Genomic DNA, 15,756 nt, shown 5'->3' with positions numbered 1-15,756 from the left:
GGGCATAGGGCGGCGAGGCTGGGCGGCCCCCGCACGGCGAGGGCCTGATGCAGGAGCGCAGCCCGGCGCCGCGGCGGCGCTGCGGGAGGAGGAGGAGGAGGATGGCGGGGCTGGCGTGGAAGTGGCCGCGCACCCGCCTGCCCGTGGGGGCCAGCGCCCTGGGCGTCTTCGTCCTCTGCTGGCTCTACGTCTTCCCCGTCTACCGGCTGCCCGACGAGAAGGAGATCGTGCAGGGGGTGCTGCTGCAGCAGGGCAAGGCGTGGAGGAGGAACCACACTGCGGTCGCCGGCTTCAGGTACCGCCGGCTCAAGGGCGGCCGGGGACGGGCAGCCTCTCGCCGCCCCAAACTTTCCGCTGCCAGCCCCGTCCCTCCGCTCCTGCCGCCCCCAGCCCGGTCCCGACCCCTTCTGCTCCGCCAGACTTTTGTGGGGGGCTCGTCCTGGGCCGAGCAGGCAAAGGGCCGGAGTGCAGCCGGGTGCTCCTGCGGCAGGGAGGGCTTTCTGGGCGCCCCTGGCCTGAAAGGGGGTGCGGAGGAGATTTGCCTTCTGCTGAAACCCGCTCGAGCGGCTGGGTGAAACGCAGACAGCTGCGGGGTCTCCCTTCCCCTCCAGGTGGGAAGCTGGATTTTCTCCTTGTCCTCTAAGCAGCAGATGAAAGATCGGAGTTAGTGGTAACCGGACTGCCTGCAGAAAGACTCCCTTTCTTTTGTAAATGCCACAGTGAATCAGATCCCAGTTCCTAGGGGCTTCTGTTCTGGCGTACAGCTCTATTTGGTGTTCTTCGTTGTTTTGTGAATGCAGCTCAACTTGTGTTTGCCGTGAACTGGAGCTGGCATGTGATTGCTTAGTATCTTGTCTGCTGGGATAGCAGAAACTTTGCAGTTCTTCAAAAGCACACCCTTCCGCACCTGGAGCTTGCAGGAAATACAAGCAATGAGAGATGATAAATGGGTTTGTGTTAATAGAAGCTAGGCCTGAAAGAAGTCCTCCCTTTAATACAGAGCTAAAATGAGGTTCTGATGTAGAATCCTTGTTCTAGAGCACAGGATATAAAACTGGAATAAACTGGGTTGGTCTCCTCAGTTATTAATTTATCTTAATTCTTTTGTGCCACAGATTTACATATTTTAGGTAGATTAATCATTTTTTCAAAATTACCCTGATAGGTGATATAGGAGAGAGCTTGATGCGTTATTTCTCATGTTTGTAAGCCAAATGTTGCTTTGAAGGGTGACACAGCTGCTGCAACTTCAGTTTAAAAAATATTTTTTAGTCTATTTCAGCCACATGGTTTACAAACACAAACTCTGTGTGGCTTCTCAACTATTCCACCTGCCCAGATATTTTTCCACTGTCTAAGTGTAGTGGTTATCTCAAGGATGCTTACAGAAGAGAATATCTTGCAATAAAGTGAGCTATGGTTTCTCATCTGTGTCTTGCTCAGTTGGTGCAGTGCTAAATACAGTTAACTTTAAATCAATCTGCTTTAGGAATTAATGCTTTTTTAAAGGAAATTTTCACTGGAGATATGTAGTGAATATACCAAAATAGTCAAACAATAGTGATGTAGATCTCTGTATTCTTGCTGCATAGATTTGCTGCTCTTAACATTGGTAGAAAGCTATGAAATTGAAGTCTTCGTCAGGTAAACTTCTCTGTATTGTAATACAATTAACAGAAACAATGATGTTCTTTGCTACCATTCTTTTCTTTTTACGTAAGAGCATTGTAAAAGCTCCAAGTTTCAGTTTGTACTGGAAACTCTCTATGAATGCAGGTCTCTGTTTTAAGTGGTGAGCTGGTATAGAGCTTTGTAGACAACCTGTGTGGACTTTGAAGTAATACTGCCTTCCATAATAGCCTAATATTGGGTGGGTTTTCATAAGATAGTATCCTTATTTAAGAAGGACATAGATTGCTATTCTCTCTAGCACTCCTGCACACAGGAGGCTGTGAAACAATTTTGGCTGTGCACAGTTCTGAAGAACAAATCTGTACTTCTGCTAAAAATCTGTATGAGGAAGTACAAGATTTTCCATTACTGATTTGTATAATACAGTGCTTTGTATATTTCTTTGTATAATACTATATTGCATAACGTGGTACTGTATAAGTGTTCAAATAGCCAGGTTCTTGCTACGCAGTGAAAAAAAAAGACACCTCTGCATCTCTCTTCCTATAAACTCACTTGACTCCTATTGTTGAAGTAGATGATGGTTGTCCCCAGGTAGTTAACTTTATCAAAATATATCTTTCAAAACTAGGGAGTGCTGTTCCCTTTGCATTATGTGCCTGATTCAAAGAGCTCTTAAGTGAGTAGCTTAGCAAGGTCAGAGAAAGCACCCCTGCTAATGTGGGCTGAACCCTGGCAGATGAGTGCCAGCAACTCCTTAATCTCCACAGTGGCTCCTTCCTCCTTCAGAAACCCTATAAAAAGGTCTGACCGATGTATGCTCTTGTTTATGCAGGTACATGCGCTGTCCGGGTGCTTGGGGGATGATCTACATGAGGGTTTTGTGTTTGAACATGGACTCGCTGAATTGTTTTCCAGATCTAAACACCTGTGTAAATAGTCATGTGTTTCTGAGGCTGTGTCCTTCACTTGCAGTATGTGTTGCCTTCTGCATCTGTGAATAAGGACAGGTTGTGAGAATAACAAAATGAGCAGGATTAAGCCTTTGGCTTTGGAATGAATCTGTGTTTAGAGCATGCTTTCAGCCTTGACTCTGCATACATGACTTCCGTGAGTAATCCTCGCATGATGTTTGTGTGCTGGGTCCTGCTGGCATCAGTGTGGTGGGTGTCTGCGTAGCAGTTGCCTAGGTTCTTAGATGAAGGAACAAATCCTGAAAAGCCTGAAGATACAGTTGAGGTTATTAAGAGCTCTTGGTCCAAATCCTTTCCGCAGTTGACAATAGCTTCCTGTAAAGCCTTCAGGTTCTGGGCATTCAGGGGTAAGCACAGCCTAACTGCAAATTATTGCTGTTAGCATCCTTTAAATTTCAAGTCACTACTGGCTGAGGGCAGTCAAACTCTGCTGTGGAAATATCTCGTCTCTGACAAATGCTGAATAGCAGTCTGTCAGTCAGATGGCAAACTGCTTGATCCTGGACTGCCCACACTACAAAGCGGTCAGAATAGGAATGAGACTGTCATTAGAGTCACTAATGGCTAACGTGTCTAATTTACCTACAGTATAATGGCTTGTCATCCTCTGAGGTGTTTAACGTTATTGTGCCCTAATTGTTTTTACACATTGCTTAGCTTTTTTAAGGGCTTAGTGCTGCTTAAATTATTTAGGCAAGAATTTTGTTAATTGCTGTTTGTTATTAGTGAAATAAATTACATTCAAGAATACCTTTAGGATTATTTTATTTAAAATTATTGCAGTTGATGAAAGGCAGAGCTGAATCTTTCCATCTGCTTTATGAGCTCCATACAACCGCATATCCCAAGTGCTGTGTGTGTATCTGACACTTCTTCATTTCTCAGCCAGGGCGGACTCCTCTGGGCAGTCAGCAACCTTGTGTGGAAAAAGTTCTGTTCTCCTATGAAGACAGATGAGGGAGCTGGGGTTGCTCAGCCTGGAGAAGGCTTCAGGGAGACCTTATTGCGGCCTTCCAGTACCTAAAGGGAGCCTGCAGGAAGGGGACTCTTCACCAGGGAGTGCAGTGATAGGACAAGGGGGAATGGCTTTAAATTAAAAGAGGGGAGATTTAAATTAGACATTTGGAGGAAATTCTTCACTCAGAGGGTGGTGAAGCACTGGCACAGGCTGCCCAGAGAAGCTGTGGATGTCCCATCCCTGGAGGTGTTCAAGGTGAGGCTGGATGTGACTCTGAGCAACCTGATCTGGTGGGAGGTGTCCCTGCCCGTGGCAGGGGGGTGGAACCAGGTGGGCTTTAAGGTCCCTTCCAGCCCAAACCGTTCTGTGACAGTGAATGGGCTTTTGACTGTCAGAGCTCCCACTGCACTAACTTATATGGTTCAATGGTGATTAGTGACTGAGTTAGAGGTTAGAGACTCCTCAAGAAGAGATGAGACAATTGTGAGATGAGGACAATGAAAATGCTACCCTTGAGATTCGGATCGTGTTGTTACTTCTGCTGCAGCAGCTTTGTGTGATGCTAAAAGGTTCTCCAGGGTTTATTCTGGGGGTGGCTTGGCTGAGCTGGTGGCAGACATCTCCTGAGAACTCACAATTGGTGACCTGCCTCCAGTCCAATGCATCTGCTACAACTTGGCTCTGCTCCCCAGTGCTGTCCCCCCTGTCCCTAGATCTACACTGGCTGTGCTCATCTTTGCAGGTGGCTTGTCTGCTCCATTTTCCTCAGGTTTGGCCAGTTGCCCATTTTCCAGGGACAGAGAGGTGAAACTACTAGCTTGAAATCACACAGAAGCGGCTGAATATCCAGGCAGAATATGCAGACTTGATGGACTGCGATGCTTTTGGTGTCTGCTCTTAATGCTGTGTAGGTGTGAACAGAGTGTGTGAAGGTTCTTCTATGGTTAGCTTCATGTGCCATCCAAAAATAATGCTCTGTCACTGTCATGTGCGGTGCCAGGTGGGTCTTCCTACTGTGATCTGTCAGCTGCTCTCTGCCAGCTGTTAATAGCTGTACCTCACATGTAATCACAAAAAACACCAAAGAACATCCTCTCCTACAAATCATTTTTCATTTTTAGGTCGCATTAATGCAGAGCTGGTATTCCAGGTCACCTCCCAGTCTGGGTAAGATGAATGCTATTGCCAAGTCAGCAGGAGTTCCTTTAGTTCAGCTGACTTCTTTTCCTTCTCTTTTGATGCAGGCATTGGAAATTACATAAGAGGTGTGATCCTTACTGGGATAATTCGAGGCAAATCTGAGATAAACCTTCATATTGCTCAAGTTGACTAGATAAGAGTTTTGCCCTGCTTAAACAGCTTTATAGGATTCTAAATTATTGCTGCTTGTTTCACTGAAACATGAAAAATGAATTTCGGATTGGAGCTGGGAAATGCTGGGTTAGATTACTTCTACTTCTGTGGCTCATGGAGCCCTATCCTAAAACCATCGGGTTTGAACCATAGGTTCAAATGTTGTGCTTCAGCAGTTGCCAAATCCAGCTTGGTTTGCTTTCCTGAGTAGGTGTCAATACTGCATGCCTGTATTTTTAACTTACTAACATTTTGAATGACTGTTTTTTTTTTTCCCATTATGTTTGTTGCATTTCGTGGCAATTGGATATTTGCAATTTGTAGTTTCTTAGCATCTCCATCCGAGCAGGGAAGTTGTTTTTGCAGAGAGGTACCAATTTGAAGAGCAGGTTAAAGATGAGAGAAGTGTTCTTGTCCCATACAATTATTTGGAGGCTGTGGTGAAGAAAGCAAGTTGCAGAGAGGTCTGGGACTATACCCTCAAGGTCTTTAGGAGTCTTCAGATACCTAAATTAGTTGAAAACAATAAGGATTAGTTGTCTGAGTTAGTTCAAAGTGTCTTTGCAGATTAGGTCTGTGGCGGCAAGATTGAATTAAATTCAGGATTCCTGAGTTCTTGCTCATGGTATCCTTCCTTGCCCATAAATAGTTTTTTCTTACAGACTTTGAATCTGCCTTCCACAAGAAACATACACTTGAGTTCCCTGTTTTCAGTATCTGTTCTTGCAGAGATTTTTGCTCTTGTCTTTTGAATCTGTAAAGACTCGTGCTGCCAGCATTTCTGGGAGGGTGTAACCAACTAAGACTTCTGCTGTTAGCTGGGAGCATCCAAAGGCCCAGTGCCAGGCACCAGGGAACCGGAAGAACAGAGACTTCAGTGGAATTTTGGTTACCAGACCAGGGCCCTGAATGTCTGGTATGTGCGTACACAGATACTGCTGGATGTATATAGTTTCACATCTGTGTTTTCCCTTTTCCTACCTTGTAGTGGATGTAATGGACACTGAATAATCCATACAATATAGTAACTTGTGATTTATTGCTGTGCTTGTATTTTTTGTCTTCACAGCAGTAAAGCAAACAGCATATTTGATGTATGTTCAATGACATATATAAAAAGACTTATTTCTGAGACTATCTCCTACTAGGTAAATGCATGGGAAATGAATTGTCTGTCCCCCTTTAGAATTTATCTTCCCACAGTGAGGATGAACCTCACTGAATTGATGAGGCTGTTTGGACTGCAATCTTCTGTTTTTCCACTTGCTTAATATTCTTAAAAATGTTTAATTTAAAATCTTTGTATATATTTTCATCTTTTTCTGTATGCTATGTATGGCTTCCAAAATGCAAGAAAATTGCTCTTAAAGTTACACACTAATGTCAAATCATTTTAACATAGCTGTGTGCAGTTAAATTCATGCTGAAGCACATTATCTGTGTTATGTAGTATTTGCAAACCTCTGCAGAGATTTAGGTTTCACTGTGTCACAATTTTTATGCATAGAAAGCCAGGGACAATTCTTCTCTTGGGCCTTACCATCTAAACTGATTAGATAAAGGGTGGAGTGGGTGATGGCATTGATAAGTCACTTAACCCTAGTGAAGACTTCTTCCAAAAGAGTAATAATTACAGAAGGTCTGAGCTTCAAAAAGAAGCTATACCTGTTGCCCTGACAGTTATTTTTAAATCAACAGATTGAATTATTTTTACTTCTCCTTCTATTCCATCAGCCTCTTGAAAAGCCCTCTTGAATTTCTTCATTTAGCAATTATTTTTTTTCAAGCAGAAATGTGACTACAGTGAGGTTTTAAAACCTGGTTGGAACGGCTGAACAGAAATGGTTACCTTATTTTTGTCTTCCATGTTTGCTGTGAGCATAGTTTCATCTCCTGAGTGACCATTTTGTTTATCTTTCTTTTCACCTCTTCTTAAATATCTTCCCATCCTTATGCTGCTTGAAGTCCTTCTCAGCTTTCAAGGGACCCCCAGACTCCTTGCACGGCTCCTGTTATAATCATCACTACTTTGAATGCTAATTGGATATAAAGAACTTGTATGAAATTATTTACTTATCTCCCTCTCCTACTGAGTTTCCAGTCACCTTCAGACTCCTGAATATTACATTGATGCTCATGGCATGTGTCATTCTCCATTCTTTATGTACCGTATTGTTGCCTATCACACTTTCAAGATAAATTACGGACTTTGCATTAATGTAGTAGCAATATAAGATATCTACTTATCAGGTTTCCTCTGCTCTGAGGTTGCACAACAAGCTTTAATTTAAAAGCTGCTATGTAACTTGCCTGTATTTTAAAGAGTGCTGAGGAAACAGATCAGCTATTTTGCTTGCCTTCTTGCAGGAAAACTTGCTCTGTCTATTTTTGAAATGTGTAGAGTGGCCAACCTTGTAATTGAGGAGTAACTGCTTTGTATTTCCTGTCAAAGATGAAAGATAAACAAAACTTTTTTTTTTCTTTCAGTGAAGAGGTTTTAATGTTGTTCTATGTGCTTTGCCTTGGCCAAGTTTCAGCTCTTGTAATGCTGTTTCATCTGCTGCAATATTTGGAGTTTCCATCGTATACGATGTTCTACTTGCATCATCAGTGTCGCTTTATGGCATGTCCCAGTGCAGGGTGAGGAGGTATCTAACATTATAAGTAATGCTCAGAAGTGCCACAGGGTTTGAGAACCAGTCCCCAAAGCACTCAAATATGCACTTAGAGGGTGATTCTGAATCCAAGGCTCACCAATGCCTGCCTCTCTCAGTGAAAGTCAATAAGACTTAGGCTTAATGGCATGAAGACTCTCAAGTTACTTAGCTGTGTTTAAATCTTTACTTTTGATTGCCAGGAGAGTCTTAATTCTGTTTCCCCATGTACTTTTAGACAGGTAAGGAAGTAGAGTTATAACGGAAGTTAAGGAAATGTCTCTGTTACAAGGCTATCTCTTGTAACTGAACTTCATGTCCAGGTCACAGCTAAAATCAGTGGGGAGTTTTATGAGTAATTGCCGTTCTCTACTGAGATTATTGTTTATACTATGCCATAAGCTTGCAGAGAGATGTTCCATGCTCTGAAGGATTTTCAGTCTGAGAACACACATAGTGAGATTTATCCCAGTTATGCAGATGAGGAGTTTTGATTAATGGAGTAGATTTGCTGCCGGTTACTACAGTTCTTCCTGCAAAGAAATATCTGGGCTGTTTGCTAGTGACATGCCATCCAACTGTTCTCTGGAAGAAAGATCCAAGTACTTGTAATGGGGATTTGGTGAGTAGTGTTCCTTCTTGCCACTCATGGCATCATCTAGAGGTACCAGCTTACTACTGGGAAAATGCTTAATGCTTTTCTGTAAATCTGTCATCTCTTCAGGGCTTCCACTGAAGCATTAATTTGTTTAAAGGGAATAGAATAGCTCTTTATTCAACGTACAGTATCGACTAGAAAATGAATCTTTGTTCTCAGGTAGTAACTTACAGTTTAAATTTGTTTTCCCTAACAAGTTGCAGTGTTAGAAAGCAGTGAGGTGGTATGGTTCTGAAGCATGGAGGATGCTTCTGCATTATATCACATAGGATTCTTTGAGATGCATACTACTGCCTGACATGGGTTAAGTCTTTCCAAAGTTTCTGCAAATGTTTGCTGCAAGTGGGAAGTAGAGGGTAGTGTGCGTGTGTGTTTGGCTATGCTGAGGATAGACATTTCTGTGGTGTGTGAGTGAATCAAGATGCATGGAGTTCCTCTAATGCTTCGATAAGACCATGTGGGCAAATAAAATGCTAAAGAGATTGCATAAGCAGAAAGCTGTATGTTTCTGCTTGATCCAAATGTTTCTGCAGAGCAACAAGATTTCTGGAAAGGTCATTACAAAGAAACAAAGTTTTAAAAGGGAGGCAAACAGACAAGGAGAATCTTCAATGAAATTGCAGCTGTGTCTCGAGCTGGCAAGAGAGAAGAAATGCTGTTCAACTAGGGAGGGGAAAAAGGACTCTGCACAGGAGTCAAAGATCCTGATTCATGCTAGAGGAGTTGACTGCAACCCATGTAATACAAGGAAGAGCGAAGAATGTGTTTGAAAGAAATGCATGCTGGGTTTATTTTTTACTTGCTTTTTATTGGGCCTCCGTAATTTTTATCATGTTAATTAAGAAATACTGATGTGATGAGAAATTCTGCACACAATGCCTACTTATGTCTGCTTGCATATGCATTTTTTGCACTTCTGAAGAATTATCTGTAAACCAGATAGCTCAGCTGTAAGTTTTAAGAAAGTTTATACTTTAGCCACAGCCCTTCCTTGCTTAAGCAGAAAGGAGTTTAAAATTCTTACTCTGGAGGTCTTCAACCAAGAGTATTAAGAGACCTGTTGCCAAGGGCCAGGGCTTTGACTTTTTCTGTCTCCAGCCTCCAAGATTTAGCAGCGAGGAGATGCCCACATGCAGAATTTCACCTGGCTTGGTGATGGTTTCACCCTCCTACAGCAAAGCAGGAACAGATCCTGAACCATGTATGCTTGCAGTTAATATAACTTTGGAAATACTGCAGAGACTGCTGTTGCCTGCCCTTTTAACAGTTATGCTAGCTCCTGCAATCAAGTGAAACTATGATGGTCTTTATTTCATGTAATGGAAACAAAGAAGGACTTTTTTATGCCTCAGCTACAGTGAGGGGCTTGAAAGCATGAATGGGGGTTTATATGCCAAAAGGTAAATAGAAATCCATTGTGGGTTGTTGTTTTCCAAATGCCTAATCTCTGTGCCTTAATCATAATTCTGGGACCTGACTCATGGCTTCTAAATTGTAGGGATTTCTATAGTGAGAATTACATATTAACCTATAATTAGATGCATTTTTTTAACAGAAGAAGCTGCAACAGTGAAATGAAAAGGAGGAAAAAAAATCTGGGCATTCCTTTATAGGGCATGCTATTAATTGAACGTTTTGTTGTGGCACCCGGCAAACACCTAGCACAAACAGGCTTGCTGAGCCTTATGGACAAATGCTGAGCGTCTCAGGGGTTTAGTATGCCCAGCTGGATGAAGCAGTAAAAATGCACATGAGATATTTATTCTTTCAATTCTACTCCAGTCATTGCCTTTAAATGTTTAAGCATGTCCAGAAGGGAATGGCAGAGCGTAGCGGATCCAAAAATGGTAACAACAACAAAGAAGTAAACCTATCATTAGAGAAATCATGTGTTTTGATAGTTCTGTTTAGACAACAGAACAAGTGAAAATACTTACGTAGTGTAGTTCAGTAAATGCTAACGGGTCCAGCCTGTGATAACATGTTTGTTTTTGCCTTGGGTCTTTGCTGAGTGAACATAGTGCTTTCTCTCATTTTGTTTGAAAACCCTGTTTTGTGCTTCCCTTGTCAAACAGACCGTTGCTGGTAAAATTCTACTAAGAGGCTTGAATCTGTTCTTCCCCCACCTCATCTGTGGAGGAATGTGTTGGCTTCCCTGAGCACTTATAGCACGGTTGGTGTTTTATAAGTTTAGTACAAGTTCTGCTTTCTCTTCTGCTGTGGAACTAAAGATCTACATCACGGAGAAAGGCAAAGTTACCTCTACAGTCTCTGGCATGAGTGGTTGGGGGGAGGGGGGTTTAGTGGGGTGAAGGCTCTCTTCTCTGTCTTCTCTGTCGTGTAGCCATGAGCATGTGTGCAGTGAGCCTTCTTTTGAAATCAGGGGCCAGCCTAGAGGAATAGGAGCTTGCTCAGGACTACAAATCTTAAGTTCTTTCTTGAATTTGACTTGGTCATTTGGTTTCAGGTGTTGTCTTGTGTTTCTCTGCAGTGTGTCCTTTGAGACTCTTCCTCCTTTTCATTTAAGATCAATAACTTAGTTTGCCTTAGATGAATTTAAAAGAAATCCTAAAAAGCCTGAAAAGTAAGCTGTTTCCACTCATGAAATGCGCCTCAGTCTACAGATATTTCTTAAACAGTATGATAACTGCTAAGAACAGATTAGCTTTCAACAAATCTAATGAATATATAGCTAGGCTTTGTTATTTCATTTTCACCTTTTTTGGTTCTAAAGCATATGAGTTGAGTGTATGGGGAAGGAAAATCTCCTGGATTTTCCTGGCTGGCTCTGGAATAGGCACCAAGCACATGAACGTGATTTAAAAGTATTTTAGAACCAACTTTCAAGCAGTATTCCTATCTCAAGATGCCTAGCTGAAGGCTGAGTAGGCTGAGTGTGGTTCAGAGGCTGGTGCCAACACAGAAATTTTGTTTTTTTTTTGACCCTGGGGTGCTTTACTCAGCACTTGGCCTGGTAACTGCAGATGGGTCCCACCTGTCTCTAAGGGGAAAATGCATACTAGCACAGGAGCTGGCAGGGCTCATTGAGAGGGCTTTAAACTAGGAAAGAAGGGGGATGGGGCTGAAATAAGGCTCGTTAGAGGTGTGCTGGGGGAACAATGTCAGGGCTGGGGGAGAAGGCAATGGCCCAACTGAAGTGCATCTACACTAATGCATGCAGCATGGGCAACAAACAGGAGGAGCTGGAAGCCATCGTGCAGCGGGAAGGCTATGACTTGGTTGCCATCACTCAAATGTGGAGTGCTGCAATGACTGGCTGTAGGCTCTTCAGAAGGGACAGGCAACACAGAAGGGGTGGTGGTGTGGCTCTCTATATTAAAGAGTGTTTTGATGTTGTGGAACTCGAGACTGGGAATGATAAGGTTGAGTCCTTATGTGTTAGGATCAGCAGGAAGGCCAACAAGGCAGGCATCCTGGTGGGGGTCTGTTATAGACCACCAAACCAGGATGAGGAGATGGACAAGGAGTTCTACAGGCAGCTGGCAGAAGTTGCGAAATCACCAGCACTTGTTCTTGTGGGGGACTTCAACTTCCCAGACATATCCTGGAAATGCAATACAGCTCAGAGGAAGCAGTCTAGGAGGTTTCTGGAGAGCGTGGAAGATAGTTTCCTGACACAGCTGGTTAGTGAGCCTACCAGGGGAGGTGCCCCGCTAGATCTTCTGTTCACAAACAGAGAAGGACTGGTGGGAGATGTGGTGGTCGGGAGCTGTCTTGGGCAGAGTGACCATGAAATGGTAGAGTTCTCTATTCTTGGCGAAGTCAGGAGGGGGTTCAGTAAAACTGGTGTCTTGGACTTCCAGAGGGCAGACTTTGAGCTGTTCAGGACACTGGTTGGCAGAGTCCCTTGGGAGGCTGTTCTGAAGGGCAGAGGAGTCCAGGAAGGCTGGGCACTCCTCAAGAAGGAAATCTTAAAGGCTCAGGAGCGGTCTGTCCCCACGTGTCCAAAGACAAGCTGGCATGGAAGAAGACCGGCCTGGCTGAGAGTTGTAGCTAGAGCTCAGAAAAAAAAAGAGGGTTTATGACCTTTGGACTTTTCCAAGGCAGACTGTGGGCAGGCCACTCAGGAGGACTATAAGGATGTTGTAAGGATGTGCAGGGACAAAATTAGAAAGGCCAAAGCTCATCTGGAGCTCAATCTTGCTACTGCTGTTAAAAATAACAGAAAATGTTTTCATAAATACGTAAACACGAAAAGGAGGACTGAGGAGAATCTCTATCCTTTACTGGATGTGGGGGGAAACTTAGTGACAAGAGACGAGGAAAAGGCTGAGGTGTGCTTAATGCCTTCTTTGCCTCAGTCTTTAGTTGCAAGACCAGTTGTTCTCTGGATACCCAGTACCCTGAGCTGGTGGAAGAGGACAGGAAGCAGAATGTGGCCCTCGTAATCCGTGAGGAAGTGATTGGTGACCTGCTACAGCACTTAGATGTACGCAAGTCGATGGGGCCGGATGGGATCCACCCAAGGGTACTGAGAGAACTGGCAGAAGAGCTGGCCAAGCCACTTTCCATCATTCGTCAGCAGTCCTGGCTATCAGGGGAGGTCCCCATCGACTGGCGGCTAGCAAACGTGATGCCCATCTACAAGAAGGGCCGGAGGGTGGACCCGGGAAACTATAGGCCTGTTAGTTTGACTTCAGTGCCAGGGAAGCTCATGGAGCAGATTATCTTGAGTGTCATCACGCGGCAGTTGCAGGGCAACCAGGCGATCAGGCCCAGTCAGCATGGGTTTATGAAAGGCAGGTCCTGCTTGACTCACCTGATCTCCTTCTATGACAAAGTGACACGCTTGGTGGATGAGGGGAAGGCTGTGGATGTGGTCTACCTTGACTTCAGTAAGGCTTTTGACACTGTTTCCCACAGCATTCTCCTCACGAAACTGGCTGCTCTTGGCTTGGACTGGCATACGCTTTGTTGGGTTAAAAACTGGCTGGGTAGCCGGGCCCAAAGAGTCACGGTAAATGGAGTTAAATCCAGTTGGAGGCTGGTCACTAGTGGAGTACCCCAGGGTTCAGTACTAGGGCCAGTTTTCTTCAATATCTTTATCGATGATCTGGATGAGGGGATCGAGTGCACCCTCAGTAAGTTTGCAGACGACACCAAGTTAGGTGCGTGTGTTGATCTGCTTGAGGGTAGGAAGGCTCTGCAGGAGGATCTGGATAGGCTGGACCGATGGGCTGAGGCCAACTGTATGAAGTTCAACAAGGCCAAGTACCGGGTCCTGCACCTGGGGCGCAACAACCCCAAGCAGTGCTATAGGCTGGGAGATGAGTGGTTGGAAAGCTGCCTGGCAGAGAAGGACCTGGGAGTGTTGGTTGATAGTCGGCTGAATATGAGCCAGCAGTGTGCTCAGGTGGCCAAGAATGCCAACAGCATCCTGGCTTGTATAAGAAATAGTGTGGCCATCAGGGCTAGGGAAGTGATTGTCCCCCTGTACTCGGCTCTGGTGAGGCCACACCTCGAGCACTGTGTTCAGTTTTGGGCCCCTCACTACAAGAAGGACATGGAGGTGCTCGAGAGAGTCCAGAGAAGGGCAACGAAGCTGGTGAGGGGTCTGGAGAACAAGTCTTACGAGGAGCGGCTGAGGGAGCTGGGGTTGTTCAGCCTGGAGAAGAGGAGGCTCAAGAGTGACCTTATCGCTCTCTATAGGTACCTTAAAGGAGGCTGTAGCGAGGTGGGGGTTGGTCTATTCTCCCACGTGTCTGGTGACAGGACGAGGGGGAATGGGCTAAAGTTGCGCCAGGGGAGGTTTCGGTTGGATATTAGGAAGAACTTCTTTACCGAAAGGGTTGTTAGGCATTGGAATGGGCTGCCCAGGGAGGTAATTGAGTCACCACCCCTGGAGGTCTTTAAAAGAGGTTTAGATGTAGAGCTTAGTGATGTGGTTTAGTGGAGGACTTGTTAGTGTTAGGTCAGAGGTTGGACTAGGTGATCTTGGAGGTCTCTTCCAACCTAGATGATTCTGTGATTCTGAGTGGTTTATTTAATGAATTTTTACCTTTATACTCATAGTTAGCAGATTTTTCTTGCATTAATTGCTCAAAGAGTTTTCAGGATTTTTGCTTGCTTTGTCTAGCAGCATATTTTAAATATTGATACTAACAAACGATAAACAGAATGTTATTTGAGAAGCACAAAAGCAATTTGCTTTATATGTTTTACATATAGACATTTTATAATGTAGTATAAACTTCGTCAGCGACTTGGGCATTCTGCTGGAAAAAACTTAAAAATTTATTCACTATGAAAAATATTTTGGGTACTTTCCCTGAGGAAGCTGGTAAACCCTTCTCGTCAAAAGAGTACTAGCTAATGTTCATCATTTATCCAAGCCTGTATGACGTAGTGTGCCTTGATAGCAGTAATATCTTGCCATAATATCTGGACCCTCCTGGTCTCAGAAAGGAAAAGAAAGGAAAGGAAAAGAAATGTTACGCGTCTGGAGGCATAGAGCGACTCTCAGGGTTTCTTGCTTGCTTTCTCTTCACGTGCCCTCACGTCCCACAGGCTGCTGTGATGTTGTCCCTTGTGAGCTTACTCAGAGGCGGCATTTCAGGTGCTCCTGGCTCAAGCATAACTTAATTCTTTGGACCAACTCCAAAATGACCCCGGTAGACACCAGTCCCTCAACTCCTGGGACTGGGACTCAACTGTCCCAGTTCCCTCAACTCCTTTTGCCCCCCGTGTCATGTCCATCACCCAGGGACAGCGGGTGCTGGCCGAGTAGCCGGCTGCTCACAGGCAGGGTGTGCAACACGGGGGCTCGGCCGCCGTGGGGAGCGTATGCCTGGGTCACCTATTCTTCTATTAGGAAGCATGTCAGAACACTTTTGCCACGTGAAAAGAAGGGATTGTGGAACGGGGTACTCCACCAGGAAAGAAAATATATGTGGTTGGAGGGCAGGGTGGGAGAGGGTGATGGTGAGGTAGTGAGATGGAAGGGTCCTAGGAAACTGGAGGGGAGAAGGAGGGTTGGTAGGTTTCAACACAACAGAGGCAAGTAGATTTTAGCAGCAGGGGCACTGAAGAAGAAGAAACAGTAAAAACAGAGAATAAAGTAAAGAAACACTTAGGTGAAGCAATATAGTGAAGAAAGAAAGACTGTGGTTAGGAAATTTGAGAACAAATATGTGGATAAATCAGAAAGACAATCAATTAAGAACAAAACATTCAATGAAGTGGACGATTTAAGAACAGCTCAATTGGGCAAGACAACCCAGGGAGTACCAATTAAATCAACATGGATTAAATTACTATAATCTCAGTTGAGAAGATCAAGTATCAGATGGAAGCAGGTCGCTTAGGTAAATTGTGGATCCAGTTTGAATGGGCTATATGCAGTATAAGAGAGGATACGAAACTGGAATAGGAGAGGGCATTTTCATGCCACAAGATAGGACATATGGGAATCATTTTGCTCTAGAGATGGCTGTTAAAGCAATGAGATTTGGAAGTGGAGTGATGAAATACGTGGAATACAGCCCACTCACTGCAGCTATCTCTGGT

At 44.3% G+C, this 15,756-nt stretch overlaps 1 protein-coding gene across 2 annotated transcripts in view; it reads left to right on the top strand.

Moving 5' to 3' along the window:
• ST8SIA1 (ST8 alpha-N-acetyl-neuraminide alpha-2,8-sialyltransferase 1) overlaps positions 1–15,756 on the top strand; it is a 135,414-nt gene continuing 119,658 nt past the window's right edge. For both annotated transcript variants that reach the window (XM_040545209.1, XM_040545208.1), the window contains exon 1: positions 1–295. Coding sequence is in view for 1 of the 2 variants with exons in the window: in XM_040545208.1 (XP_040401142.1) it covers positions 48–295 (248 nt within the window). In the remaining variant the exon portion in view is untranslated. The remainder of the gene's footprint in view (positions 296–15,756) is intronic.

This window comes from Cygnus olor, chromosome 1 (assembly GCF_009769625.2).
Source record: "Cygnus olor isolate bCygOlo1 chromosome 1, bCygOlo1.pri.v2, whole genome shotgun sequence".
Taxonomy (NCBI): domain Eukaryota; kingdom Metazoa; phylum Chordata; class Aves; order Anseriformes; family Anatidae; genus Cygnus; species Cygnus olor.
The sequence above is the reverse complement of the archived record's forward strand: the minus strand, read 5'-3'. Positions and strand labels throughout refer to the sequence as shown.